The 14,302-nt window shown below is 38.9% G+C and overlaps 1 protein-coding gene across 2 annotated transcripts; it reads left to right on the top strand.

Moving 5' to 3' along the window:
- Positions 1–8,746: 8,746 nt before the first annotated feature.
- Positions 8,747–13,974, top strand: lmo2 (LIM domain only 2 (rhombotin-like 1)). Of its 2 annotated transcripts, XM_041794748.1 has the most exons (4): positions 8,747–9,685; positions 9,794–10,166; positions 11,295–11,510; positions 12,896–13,974. In XM_041794748.1, exons 2-4 carry the CDS (start codon positions 10,126–10,128, stop codon positions 13,119–13,121), a joined length of 483 nt encoding a protein of 160 aa, XP_041650682.1. In that variant the 5' UTR covers positions 8,747–9,685; positions 9,794–10,125; the 3' UTR covers positions 13,122–13,974. The 2 variants fall into 2 exon arrangements, with proteins under 2 accessions (XP_041650682.1, XP_041650681.1); XM_041794747.1 differs by having other exon boundaries at positions 8,747–10,166.
- Positions 13,975–14,302: the final 328 nt, after the last annotated feature.

Raw genomic sequence — 14,302 nt, 5'->3', positions numbered from 1 at the left:
ATATGATCTTTCCTTATTGAAACCTAGAAAAGCACTCGGAGAGCGCAGACCTCCGCCATTAGCCCTATCTCCCAATAGTACAGAATCCTTCAAAAAATTCCTGGATCCAGACAGTGATCTAATCAGAAAATCTAATCATTTCTTCCTTACGCCATTTCTGACATTTCCTGAAAATTTCTTCAAAATCCAGCCATAACTTTTTGAGTTATGTTGCGAACAAACAAACTAACTAACTAACACACAAACCCTACTGATCACATAACCTCCTTGGTGGAGGTAATAACAACATGGAATATAGATCTCCAACCAGTTTGCTCAGGTAAAGTCTCAACTCTGTAATAAAGTGAAATAAAACATCTATTGTGGGATGTCATGTGGAATCATTCTCTGGTTATGTGCTATTGTGTAGTCAACAGAGGTAGAAAAAGAACAAGAGTATTTTACTCAAGTAAAAATACAGCTACTCTGATTAAAACGTTCTCAAGAAGAGTAGAGGTACTGACTGAAAAATGCACACAAAACAGTAAAAGTACTCCAAAAACTAGTAACTAGTAGGTAATTTCATTCAATTAGTTTTTCACCTCTAGTGAAAGCAGGATAAGATCTAGGGTATTTAGAGTTATGCTAATGCTTTGATAAACCTGTCTTTATTTCCACTATAAAGTTTCCTTTTTTTGAGTGTAACACCATTTATAAAAGAAGTTATAAACCATTACTAAGTTGTGAATAAGTAACCAAGTTTAGTATAAATCTACACAGAAATGCATGACCCAGTCAGAAAGCACATAGTTTTAGTCTGTCAGTCTGCAACCATATAGCACATACACACCGTAGAGTATTTGCACTGCCTTGAGACTCTCCAGTACACCTGCAGAAGAAAAACTATATTCACATAGCGAGAATCTATTTAATGTAATTTAATAGGCTGTGCAAACAATAACGTGAGTGGGAGTTAATTGTTGAAGAGGTCATGTCACTGCTGCCTCTGCTTTCACACAAAACAATATGTTTTTACACCAGCAGGTGGTAGTAAATCCCTGCACTATGAACAAGACAACATGGAGACGAAAAATGAATTGAGCGGGGAGGAATTTTTTTTGTGGGTAAGAAAATGTATATATATTTTTTAAAATAATGACTAATGCCTACTTTTATTGTAAATACAGCACAAATGCACACACACTACAGTTATGTTAATAAGAGTCTCAATAAAAACATTGAGTACAGCAATAATCAAAACATTGATTTTCTTCTTCTTCACCTTTGAGTATTTTACCTCTGTATCAAAAGGGGAGCAAACTGACTTAAGGAATTTAGAGCCAGCACTCTTTTGTTTTGCTAAATACAGGAAGCCGTTAACATGGCTGCTAATTTTTTTGATTTCACAGTTCCACTGAAAGTGTTTTCTTTCGGAGATAACACTGATTAAGGGAGAATTCCCAGGGTAAGTGAAGCTCCCTTTCGGTGGCTGAGTCATTTCCTGCTGTGTTTCAGTCAAACAACAACACAATCCAGCTACACACTCAGAAGAATTCCAGGGTGGTTCCTCTTTAAACCTCTGACCTAGACAGCATGGTATTTTCTGACTTGACATTTAGCATGTAATTACTACACACGTGTATGTTTAAAAAACTCATTTGACCAATAACAGTTTACGAGGAAGGCTTTCAAACAATAGTCAATCATCCCTCTACTTCAGATTAGACAGGAAGCAGTCGGCTTTGCTATTGCTGATCCAGAGCTCATGTTATCAAGGAGTCAACAATGTGTCCAGAGTCCTTTTATTTAAGGAAATGGGCCTGGAGGCCTGTGTTCAGATACTCCATAATGTTTATTTAATCATTGTTGTTCCATTACTGATCAGAAACCAGAAATCTCTAATGATCAAGAAGGTGCTACGGTTCCTTTTAACAGCCTCTCTGTCCTCTCCCACTGGTGACCTTATTGTCTGAGTGATGGTATAATGATAATAAGATGTTCAGTATAATTTTACTCTGTGCTTTGTACCAACCTTCACTTTCAGCCGCCCTCATTCTTCCCACTGCCGTCAACTCCATAAAGCTCTCAGTACAAATGAGAGCAAAACAGGAAACTGGACATGGGGACATTACTTCCCAAAAGGTCAACTACATAATCACTGTTTTTCCCCCCTGAAATTGACCTTTGGCAGAAATAAAAGCTACAAAAAGCTTGTAAAGATATAGGCATGAATGTTCTTTTGTGTATTCAAGCTGGGCCAAAAAAAAAAGGCTACTTTCTTGTTTCTGGCGACATCTAGGAGGGTGAAAGATTACAGTTTTATCCACCAATGACAATGAACTACTTTTAATGCTGTTACTCCTATCACACTTCACCATCTGGAGTCGACCTGTCTATCTGGGAGGCCATGATCAGGGTGCCATCGTGGATGGGGAATGGTGGGGAGGCAGGGGAGGGGTAGGAAGTGAACCCAATGTGCACAAAACTCCCCCTCGAAGGAAAGCTTCATCTCTGTTCTGCATGCCAGTTGCACATCCTCTGGGCCAACTCCATCAACCCCACAGGAAACAGCAGACAACTCGGGTGTCAGAACTGACTTTGTCGTTTCGTGTTTCTTTTCAGCTGTAAATTTGCTTGTGAGCTCTGCGGTGAAAAGGGGATGATTTAGACAGCATTACCAATGTGGAGATTAAGTCCTTGTTTCCTAACAGAGCGTTAGTAGGGCCCATATTAGCCTATAAGATGTATGCTCACATACACAGTTTAATAAAAGGAGTCCTATCATAAACAAATAAGTATCTAATGTGATTATTCCAACCATAACAACTATAAACAGGGAGATTAATGGCCCTGGAAACGATGATAAAAAACTCATCAATGATTTAATTCTGAAGTTATTCTGGATATTTTGAGTGAGTAACACTGTCTTCCTCTGCAAAATGGCTTTGTCATGGAAATATAAATAGACTAATTTCCTTGTTTTCTCCAGCACTGCTATGCCATATCAAAGATCCTGTAAGGAACACTCTTTATTCCCTTTTTGGGTTAGTTTATTTCAGTCTGTTTCATAAAAACTCATTTAAAAACTTTTAGTATATTTACATGATGATGAAGACCAGTTAGAGCAGTGTTTCCCAACCATTTTTCCTTTAAGCCCCCCCTACATGCTCCTCAGAAAAGCGGAGCCCCCCCCCCAGGACCCAAGAGAGAAGAAAAAGTGACACATTGCTGCCAAAATTCAACAGAGATTTTAACTGTTCCACTGATAAAACCCTAAAAAAGGTCCATGCATACTTTTCTTAACAAAGGACCTTTGAATGAACTACTCTATAACTGCTTTATCATAGTTTTAGTCAATATTTGCAAACCTATTTTTGGCAGCCTCAGAGCAGACAAAGCCTCGCGCCCCCCCCTAAGATCTCCAGTTCCCCCCCTTGGGGGTCCCGGACCCCAGGTTGGGAACCAAGGAGTTAGAGGACTGTCCACATTGGTGGATTTTCATGAAACAACTTTGAACCTAAATTGAACCTAAGGGCTCATTTGATTAACCTTTTAGGGCACTCATTGAAATACTTCAAAATTAACAAGACTAGGTTAAAACCTAGTATATGGCTGACCGCAACTATCTGGGGTGCTTGTTGAAATGCCTGACTGAAATGTGTGTCCCGGCAGAGTGACTTAGTCATGATTGTTAGTAGTTTATTATTTCTAGCCAAAGGTATAGGAAGTGGTTACTGAAATTTAAAAAGCTACAAGTGTCCCTCTGTCTCTGCCGTCTCCTGTGTGTGGGGAGATGAACCCTGAGCAGCGTCATCCCCCGCCCCTCCTGCTTTTGTTCTACCGCATCTGATCGGTTAAACACAGACACACATCGACTCAGCTGACGCGCTCTGTATTCTTTGCTATTACTGCACGAATGGAAGACAACACTACAAGAAAAGGGCAAAAACCTCTTTACTGCACAAGACAAGCTGTCGGTGTGGCACTCTGCTCTGGTTTTAACAAGAGCAGCGGTCCAGGTCGGAGTAAACTGCAGCGGTCCTACAACAACATCCAGGCTAACAGCTAACTCCGGACAATACAGGACAAGCCTGCCGCCACGATTGGAAAGCCAAGCTGAAACAGACTGAGAGTGGAGAGAGAACTTTTTTTTCTGTCACAGAAAGCTTTCAGTGTTACTCTCTGCACTTGTTTGGATTTAGACATGTCTGGTTCAGACAGAAGTGCTGCTGTGGCTCAGTCCCAGCTAATGACAGGCCTGCTAGAGTCATTAGCTGGGACACAACAACTCATAAACTGTATGCAACAACTTACCCTTTCCCCGTAACTATCATATAATCATGCCAAAGAGGAGCGAAGAAGAGCGACATCGTTTTCTGTCGCAGAAAGCATTCCATGTTGCTCTCAGTGCTAACTGTGATGAAGAAATGTGTTGGTCTGGCCAAGGCTGAGCGAAGGTTGTAAATCCAAGCATTCACACAAGTAACCCTTTCCCCCTTTAATTATCACACACTCATGCTGAAGCGGTTTGGCAGAAGAGCAGCTGTTACAGAAAGCTTCTAGTGTTGCTGTCTTCACTTGTTTTAATAAAGAAATCTCCAGTTTTGACTATGTGCTGCTGTGATTAATTCAGGGCTAATCGCTCCTCGAGCAGCCAGCGTACACAAGCATTCACAGAAGAAGTTACCTTTTCCACTCAACTATCATATAGTCATGCCAAAGCAGGTCAACAGAAGAGTAAAAACATCTTTCCCAACATGAAAAGCTTATAGTGTTGTTTTTATTCTTTGTCATACAGGAATGTGGTCCAGTTCTGGTTAAACAGAGGCCATGCAAAAGCTATATGTGAGTATTTACAGCAGTGGAGGCAGCCATTACAGGGCTTTCAGCACAAGTAAACCCCACCCATAGTGCACCACTGTATGTATGGCTCTAGTTAACACATTGGAGGCAGCCATTTATGCCAGCATTTAGTACAAGCAAACGCAACTCTGTATTCCATGGCTTAAAAATTAGCATCACTCAGTCAGTTACTTACTGAGTTACTTACTCAGACACAGACATTGCCATGTGTAGGGCTGACCTCAGCAGTCAGCCAAAAATGTAAGCCCGGGAATATTATTGTTGGACATCTCAATATATATACTTTTGTACTTTTGTTACTTATGCATGTATTTTCATTATTATGGTGAAAATCAAACTCCATAGTGCATGCATATAACAATGTGATTTATAGAAAAGAATAAACAAATATGGAGTCTAATGAATATTTACTTGCACAATAAAATGTTATTTATTATGCACATGGTGAGAGTGCCTTTATGACCTTTATACTATGACCAGACATGTTTGACCTCAGAAAGCTATATACATTAATTAATGGTGGTACCATCAGTTCTGTCTTACAATTCCAACAGGACACCTATAAGAATCACAAATATTGAATAACAGTGAATTTTAGCAGTGATGAGGCTAACCATAAAAATAAGAACTGATTTACAACATTTTAGTAAAACTAAATGGACTAAATCTTATTATTTATACCATTTTTCGTTATAATTTTATCATAAAATCTAAAAAAAAAAAAAAAATCACAATTTTAAATGCCTGAATTAATTTAAGCATAAACAAGGCTCACAGTGAAAATAAAAGCTGATAAAAACCACATAATTATAATAATACTGTTAGAATGTTATTAAAAAAAGACACAAAAATAATCACACCTTTTTTTACTATTTACACTTTGAAATTTTCTATAATTTAGTCAGATATACCACTGGACCACTCTTTATTTCTTTAACAAACCTGTAGCAACATCCCACACAAGAGTTTACTGTTGTCCTACATTATAGTAAGTTATTTGTCAAGACAACACCATAAATATGGCTCACTAGATGAGTTGGTCACATGTTTTCATATCAACATAATTTTCTCCCCCTAAACTGGTGTACGTCCAAATATAGCGCCTCCATTTCCAGGCTAAAATTTCAGTAAACACTAGAAATCCTAAGCATCATGACATTTAACACTGCTTTTCACCTGTATAATGTATACATTTCATCAACATGTCATGGTTATTTATGATTTGTTACAGACCAAAAGGGATGTAAAACTACATTTTTTTCAAGTCCTGGAGGACACAAGAAGTTTGAAACGCTCTGGGCCACTGCTCATTGGTCAGATAGTTTTTGGGATGCTGACTGATCACTGATTGGCTTAGAAAAATCTTTCTGGTTCTACTGTATCACAGAGTTGGGTACAGACCAGGAAGGAAGTCAACTACAGTGATCAGGTAGGCCCCATAAGAGGTCAAAGCAACGACAATCAAGAAGGTCCATAAAGTAAAATGATAAAAATTAAAATTATAACATTTGTATTTCAGGGGAAAATGGGTCTGAGGGGATTGAATTGTACAAAAGATCTGTGACTTCTGGTACAAAGGGGCTCTTACGGTAATACTGCTCTAACCCTTTATCAAAGGGACGTTTAAGGGAGCTACTGGGTTTCAGTGTTTGACACACCAGAAAACACCTACAGCATTTACTATTTTCTGTGGAGCAGTAGAAAGACAGCAAGTGAAAATCCTTCTCCCAAACATTTTTTTTCTCTGAAGGACATGCAGTTTAGAGTTTTATCTCTGTCTGACTGCTTTGCTTTCTGTGTACCTGGCACCACACAGTGTGTCTTGCTCCTGGGCCTTCTCGGCACCGTCCAACTATTGTCCAGCCCCAGGACACATTTAGCCTGCATCTAGAGTTTAACTGCGCTCCTCCGTTGGTTGCATCTGTCTGAGGAGCTGAGAGAGGCTGCTGGAGTCGAGGTGCTTTATCTCTGTGCCCAGTCCAACTGCTGCGTGTGTCCCTCCCTCCCTCCTGCAGGCAGACCTAAGGGCCTGGCAGCTGATAAGAAGAAGAAGAAGGGGCCCACAGTGGCTGTGGTTTGAAAGGGGAAGCCTGCAAGGACAAGAACAATGCAGGGATATCACTGGATCCATTTCTGATAACTTTAGAAAGAGCTTCTTTTGGGATGTTTGATGGTATTCTCTCTCATCTAGCTAGCAGGTTACTATGATGATGCAATGGCCCTGAATGATTTAACAAACACTTTTTTCCCTTTATTGTTGCAACTACCCAACAATAAAGTTTTTAAAATGTGCTCAAACCTTACCAAATGCAACACCAAAATGCCTTTCACATGTTCAGAAATCAGTTATTGTAATCCCATAACACACAGCCTGATATAACAGGGTGAATGAGGTTATTGTGCACTACTTACATTATATGAATATTACAACTTTGGCTTAAAGGCTTACTAAAGATTGAGACAATCATCAGCCCAGCTCAATGCATGGTTTAGACTTTAACAAAAGAAACAAAAGAAAAACTAAAAACCTGGCTATCAGTCTGTTATTGTGGAGTGAATGGGTATACCCATGTGATTCGTGGAGTAAATATCACTGCGAGGAGTCAGACAGCTAGAAAGGGCTGTACAAGCTCAAATCCATTTACCAACCTGTACTTGTAAAATTAAGGTACAAGTAATCTGCACAATCCACACTGCAGTATCTGTCCTTCAAAACAGGTCACACTTTCATGTGACTTTAGACCCTATGGCCTTTACTTTTCATTTACCAGATACATTAAACCCAATGTTAATCCATCAGAGCTTTGTAGAAAGTAGGTTTAATCACCCACATAACTGAAAACACTGTGGGTCTTTAATATAATTATACAGTCATAATACATTTTGTAAGTTAATCTTATAATGATTTGTGTGTGAAACTCAAGTGGCTAATGACTTTACAAGAAATGAACATAAGCTCAGTGGAGGAAAAGGCAAATAAATCTATCTTGTTGTGCAACAGAGGTAATCAGCTGGTATTCATGTCTACTCACTTAAATTCTGAGCCAATCCTTTTCTTCCACAACCCTTCTTGACCCAATCATCCTGCTTCTGTCATATTTTAAAATCTGTTCTCCTCTCTTCCACAGTCAGTCTGTTGTTTCAGTGGGACTGCTGCAACCCTCCTCCACACCAGCCACCTCCAAGCCGTCTCATTGTTGTCCAGGTTCAGGCTCCTCTGTGCATCCTGAATCCCTTCATCGCAACTTCTAAGTCGTCTCATTTGCATTTGGGTCAAGGCTCTCCAAAGTCTGCTCCTCATAAGTCCATTCCTTACCACCAACAGGGTCTGGACTCTAGAGGGGGGGTTCCTATCATGCAGGCCTTCCAGGGCCAGCTGCTGAGAAGCATCCCTACAGCATGATGCTGCCACCACTGTGCTTCACAGTGGGGATGGTGTGTTTGTGGTGATGTACACTATGCACTTTAGCACTTAACACTTTGGCACTATGACACTTTAATAAGCACTAGCACTTTTTAATTTACTGTGTATAATTACCATGGTTCCCCAACTCTCAGCCTGTTTTTATTTTAGACTGTATGTCGTTTAGGTTGCCCTTGGTTTATATATGTTGCTTATCTTTTAATACGCTCTGTGTTTTATTCCTATTTACTGATGTTTATTTTTGTTCTATGTGTTTACACCAACCTGCTAATGCGACTGGGGATGGAAATTAGCCATCGGGCTGTAATCCCATGTATTTACATGTAAATGTCCATTAATGCATATTGTCCCATTAAAAAAAAAATCTCAAATCTCAAATCTCAAACTTTGAGTGGTGAAGAACCAGGGCAACAATTTTGTAACATCCCCTGACTTATACTTTTCAGTAACTTTTTCTCTGAGTTGCTTGGAGTGTTCTCTTGTCTTTGTGGTGTAATGGTAGCCAGGAATACTGATTTACCTGTGACTGGACCTTCCAGTTACAGGTGTCTTTATATTACAATCACTTGAAACACATTCACTGTGATCCACTTATTGCGAGACTACCAGCATCATTTAGCTGAAACTTTGTTGAATTAGGAAAGTCACGCCAACATTACTTTGTAGAAATCTGTTTTCACTTTAACATTAAAGATAAAAAAATATATATATATTAACCTTGATTGATTTCTAAAATCAATAAAATGGTAAAACATCCAAGGGGGTGAATACTTTTAAAGGCACTACATGTCAACTGAATTCATACTGGGTAAACAAATGTTATTCATTCTTGTAAATGAGCACACACAATGAGAACCAACCCTGAATAAGTCACTGCGAGATGAGGTTATCCCAGTCAAAAAAGACTGGCTATGCCACTGTGAAATACAGGAAATAGTAAAAGGCCAAATACGTCTTTATAAGTAGGTCATTAAGTGGATGAAGGTTGAATTTAAAGACAATGAGCCTAAAACAGGTCAAATGAAAGTATGATTAACGCTCAGGTTGCAGTAGCCTACAAAGACGGTTTATTTTTCTATTGTATTTTTGATCATGGTGTAAATAATAAGCCTCACTTTAATTACAGAGAAAAGGATATGCACTATAGGCTATTATAATATAGCAGACACCGTGATATGTCACGCTTCTTTGTTGCTCCTGGGTGAATCAAAGCATTTAATGAACTCATTAGTCGCAGTCACGACCTGCCTGCACGCCTGACTGAGCAGCCTGAGCCGTGTTTAGCTGTCGCTTTAAGACCCATTTCCCCCCATTGTCAAACAGTCGTGAGCAGGAAGAGGGAAACGAAAGCAGAGAGAGGCAGAGGGGGCCTGGTGTATTTAAACACGATGCTGCTGCTGCTGCTGCACAACAATAACGGTGAGGAGCGCGTGAACAGCCCGCTCACTTTAACAACCCCGCGCACGAATTTGTAATAACTGCTTTTTCCGGATTGTGTTTTAATGTCAAGAAATGTCTTGCCTTTAGGGTGGCTTCTTGAAGATACAGTGTACTTAACAGACATGGAGGTGTCACGGCGGGATATTGCCTCAGGAAATGATGACAGTGTCCTCCATCACCGCTTAGCTGCTTAGAGCGATATTTTCTTGTCTTGCGGCCATTTCTACAGGACTTCTCCGCCTGTCGGTTTAACAGACACAAAAAAAGACCCAACTGAAGAGTCGACTCGGAAGCTTTGGGAGCAGGTGCAGCGAGGTTTCGGCTTCAGCGTGCCCGCAGGCAGCTTCACAGGTAGCTGCTGAGCTGGCTGTGAGTCTGAAACCTTTTATATAGATACAGCTGGACGTCCTTTTTAAAAGATGTCATCCACCATAGAGAGAAAGACTCTGGAAGCTAATGAGTAAGTATACTATGTAACGTTTTACCCAGTCACAATAATATATATGCTGTTTATAAGACCTTTGACGCATTGTGACAGCCCAACTGTTTGACGTGCAACCCTAACCCATGGGGTCAGGAGCCTCTAATATGTTTGGTCGAAATATCAAGTTTATGGCCAAGAGCATGTTAGTATGTTCTGTCAGGGGCATATTAATGAACTTTGGCAAAGAAAGCAAAAGTTAGTCGTACTTATTGTGACTATCTTAGGGCAAAGGTTTTTGTGTTAACGCTTTTACGCCATCAAAAAACCTGTTTTTGTCTGCTTCTTTCAAAGACTAAAACTAGGGAGATTTTTTTGTCCCCTAATTTAGTTCTATTTTGTAAACACTGAATTCTTTTTTTGTTAGTTATTTTTTTTTTTGTAAAGATTGGATTTTATTTAGTTTAAATGATTTTTACATTTTAGTTTTAGTTATTTGGTTAGTTTCAGTTAACTATAATAACCTTGATCATTACAATATAATATTAAAGGGGTCCTGGGTTTAAATACTTCTTTAGCCATCGTACAGTTTCAATAAGAGCTCCGAAAAGTACATATTGGATGCAAGGGCAGTCATGTAAACTTGAATATTAAGATCATTTTAAAACCTGCTGGACAAGGTAAATGCTGAAAATGGAATTTTGATACATAAATAAATTAAATAAATCTAGCTTTGTTAGCTCTCTTTCTCTTTCTTATGGGGGAAGCATACACTTGTAAAGTTTGTTTTTATTTGACTGATAAAAAGTTACTAACCAGATTATCAGTACAAGTCAGGACACATAGAGTGTTTGCTTCTTTTTTTTTCCATTGTTTTAAATTTATTTTTATTAAGTTGTTAACAGGGTGGCTAAGTCCTTATTTTTGTGGTGAAATATTAGGCTTGTTGAGTATTATATGCCAGTCACAGGGAACTCTGCAACTCTTTCAATAGTCCAATAAGAGTTTAAGTATTTTTTGTCAAACAGAAATGTGATTCTTAAGTTTTTGCTGTTCTAGACTTTGATTAGACAGTGAAATGAAAACTTTTTGATTTGGTAGATTGCATTAACAAGGGATTGATTATTTGAATATTTGATTTTCTAGCCAGTTTTCTGCCCTCTGCAGGGAGCCGGTGGATGAGGTCTTACAGATGCCCCCGTCTCTGCTGACATGTGGTGGGTGTCAGCAGAGCATCGGTGACAGATTCTTCCTGAAGGCCATTGAGCAGTACTGGCATGAGGACTGTCTGAGCTGCGACCTGTGTGGCTGTCGGCTCGGGGAGGTGGGCCGTCGGCTTTACTACAAACTGGGACGAAAACTGTGTCGGAGGGATTACCTCAGGTTGGTAACATCAGGACATCATTTCAACACGGGAAGATACTCTTTATTAATCCCTCAGTGGGAAAATTCAATGTAACTCTCAGTTGTAGAACATGCCACACACACATAGGATGAAATACACACACATGTGTAGGATCCTATGATCATCCAATGATAAAGAGATGTCAGAGTGAGGGGCTGCTTCTCAAAAGGGATTGCCAAGCAGTGGCGGTGGGGGGTGGGGGGTGGTCAGAGTCTTATTCAAGGGTACCTCAGCAGCACTTAAGAAGTAAAGCTTCCAGACCCATTTCCAGACTTGGAACCTCCTGTTCCCAACATACAGTGCTTAACAAATTTATTAGACCACCACCCAATGTAAGGTTTATGCCACAGCTGCCCTAAATTAACAGCATTGGTAATTACCAAAATCATTTTTTATGTTTCTGCAATGGTTAATACACCAATATGTAGAAGCTCTTTAACCCAAATGATATTTTTTTTAATGCTAAAATATAATAATTATTGTTATCCATGAATTTTCAAATTTACTGATTTACAAAAAAATGAAAAAAAGTAAAGCACATTATTATTTCTTGATTCATATGTCAAATTATAGTTATTTACTTGCATTCCTGAACAGAAAAAATTGTTTTAGTGGTTGAATGTTATGCTTGATTAATTTCTGACTTCTCAGAGAAGCCCAGTGAGCCGGCTCGAATTTGGGTGAATTCAGTTTGAAATTCCTCATTCCAGTTCAAAATGGTAAAACGTGGAGAGCTCACTGAAAATGAAAGAGTCAGCATTAAAGCACTTCATGATGCTGGATGGTCTTTGAGACAAATATGATAGGTGGTCTAATAAATTTGTTAAGCACCGTAGGTCTGACAGAACTGAGCCACTGCTGCCTGCTGTCCCTGTTGGAGGCATATATAATCATTCACCACAGGCTTTGAAGAGAAATATTTACACCATGTGGTTTTATTCAGTCACAAAGTGTCAGTACTTCACAGTAGTGAACAATAAACAGTAGCCACCTGTATGAGGGTGACACCTGGTTCTTGAGTTAATCTAAAAAAATATATTTATCTAAAATATTAATCTCAGAGTTCTGATCAGCGTTATTTATTTCAGTTATTTATTTCATAATCTCCTAATCTCATGACAAAAATGTATATAAATTTCTGTTTTAAAGTTGGCAACAATTAAGATAAAATATTAACTTGTCCATATATATTGAACTATTTTATGTGTAATACCACATGCATAAGTAGTAAAATATTATAAACCCTGGAAAATGATGGTTTAAAATCTATGGACTCATCCTTCAGAGATAGGGTTTGGAGAATTATTGAATATGCACTGTCTTCTGCTTAGTTTAATGTTGATCTCTTCTCACCTTCATGCAGGCTGTTTGGTCAGGATGGTCTCTGTGCATCCTGTGAGAAGAGGATTCGAGCGTTTGAGATGACAATGCGTGTGCGGGATAAGGTTTACCATCTGGAGTGTTTCAAGTGTGCAGCCTGCCAGAAGCACTTCTGCGTGGGTGACCGCTACCTCCTCATCAACTCAGACATTGTGTGTGAGCAGGACATATTTGAGTGGACCAAACTCAATAGCAACAGCATGGTTTAGCAGAAAATCTCATCCAGCACGGGGGGCGGTCACCCTGCCTTTATACACCGTGGTTTACGAGGGAACAGACCGTTGAATAGAGAGACCCGTGCTGGCTTAAACATGCGTCTGATGTCGGAGTAGAGTTTTTTCATTCAGAAGGAAACCTGGGTATTGTTCACTGCTGGAGACCAATGAAGACTGCACCAGCAAAAACACAAGGCCTTTTATTGAAAGTGTCAAATGCAAAAAGCACAGCAAATACTCCTGATCAAATGCAATAATGAAAACTGGATTATAAGACATTTTCAATAGAAAAAAAAGCAAGTGTTTGTTGAAGCTCTTGCAATTAGAAACTGTTACATCACTTCAGCTTGGTCTGAAAAGATTAATAAGAATTTTTTTATGTTAAGAGCAGCTTTTTCCCCAAGAATAACCTTTCAAGAACTGTTATTTATTACTAATCATTTAATTCTAACTCAATTTATACTGGCATTGTAGTTCATATAAGTTAAACTGGATGAAATTCCTGTGGAGTAATTTTAAATTTGCATACATGAACATTTTACCTGCTGTGCTGACTCAGTTATTTTTTAAATGAGAAATTTTCTGACCTGTAAAGTCAATCATTCCCATATTTGGTTATTGTAAAAGTAATACAAATCTCATTTTTAATTTGTCCTGGTCAGGATGATTACACTCTATCACCAGGTTGAACTGGTGGCGCCCTCTAGTGATGGAGGAAATTCTTGCAATATGAATTTAGCTGAATTTTAGGATGTTTCCAGTGTTTCTTTACAACTGTTTCACATCTCTGGACTAACACTTGATGTGAATTTTTGTACATTTGCTTGCCATTTTATTAAAGTACAATTCAGATAAATTGTTTGTCCTCCATGTGAGTGGTGTCTATTAAACAATTTTACTCACCACATCGCATAAAAAGAAAAATGCTTACACCCACAAATACACAGGATTTTTCCTAATGCTTTGGTACATATATGCTCTAACCAGGTTTTTGTTAATTGGGATTAATGCTGGAACAGGAGACTGGCATTTTTGTTGAGCCATAGTTCAAACCACTGTTGTTCAGTGATGTGCTTTAACTTTGTAATGCTCAAAGCTTGTAAAATCAAGTTGGAACTGAGGGTTTTCCTCCAGTTTAAACTTTGCATAAAACTTCAGTCAAGGTTTGAGCGGTC

Source organism: Cheilinus undulatus, linkage group 9, assembly GCF_018320785.1.
Source record: "Cheilinus undulatus linkage group 9, ASM1832078v1, whole genome shotgun sequence".
Lineage (NCBI taxonomy): Eukaryota > Metazoa > Chordata > Actinopteri > Labriformes > Labridae > Cheilinus > Cheilinus undulatus.
The sequence above is the reverse complement of the archived record's forward strand: the minus strand, read 5'-3'. Positions and strand labels throughout refer to the sequence as shown.

Coding starts and splice junctions, on each gene's coding strand:
- lmo2 (XM_041794748.1), top strand. CDS start 10,126: ATGTCATCCACCATAGAGAGAAAGACTCTGGAAGCTAATGA. Junction 10,167..11,294: donor AAGACTCTGGAAGCTAATGA/GTAAGTATACTA, acceptor TGCCCTCTGCAG/GGAGCCGGTGGATGAGGTCT. Junction 11,511..12,895: donor TGTCGGAGGGATTACCTCAG/GTTGGTAACATC, acceptor ACCTTCATGCAG/GCTGTTTGGTCAGGATGGTC.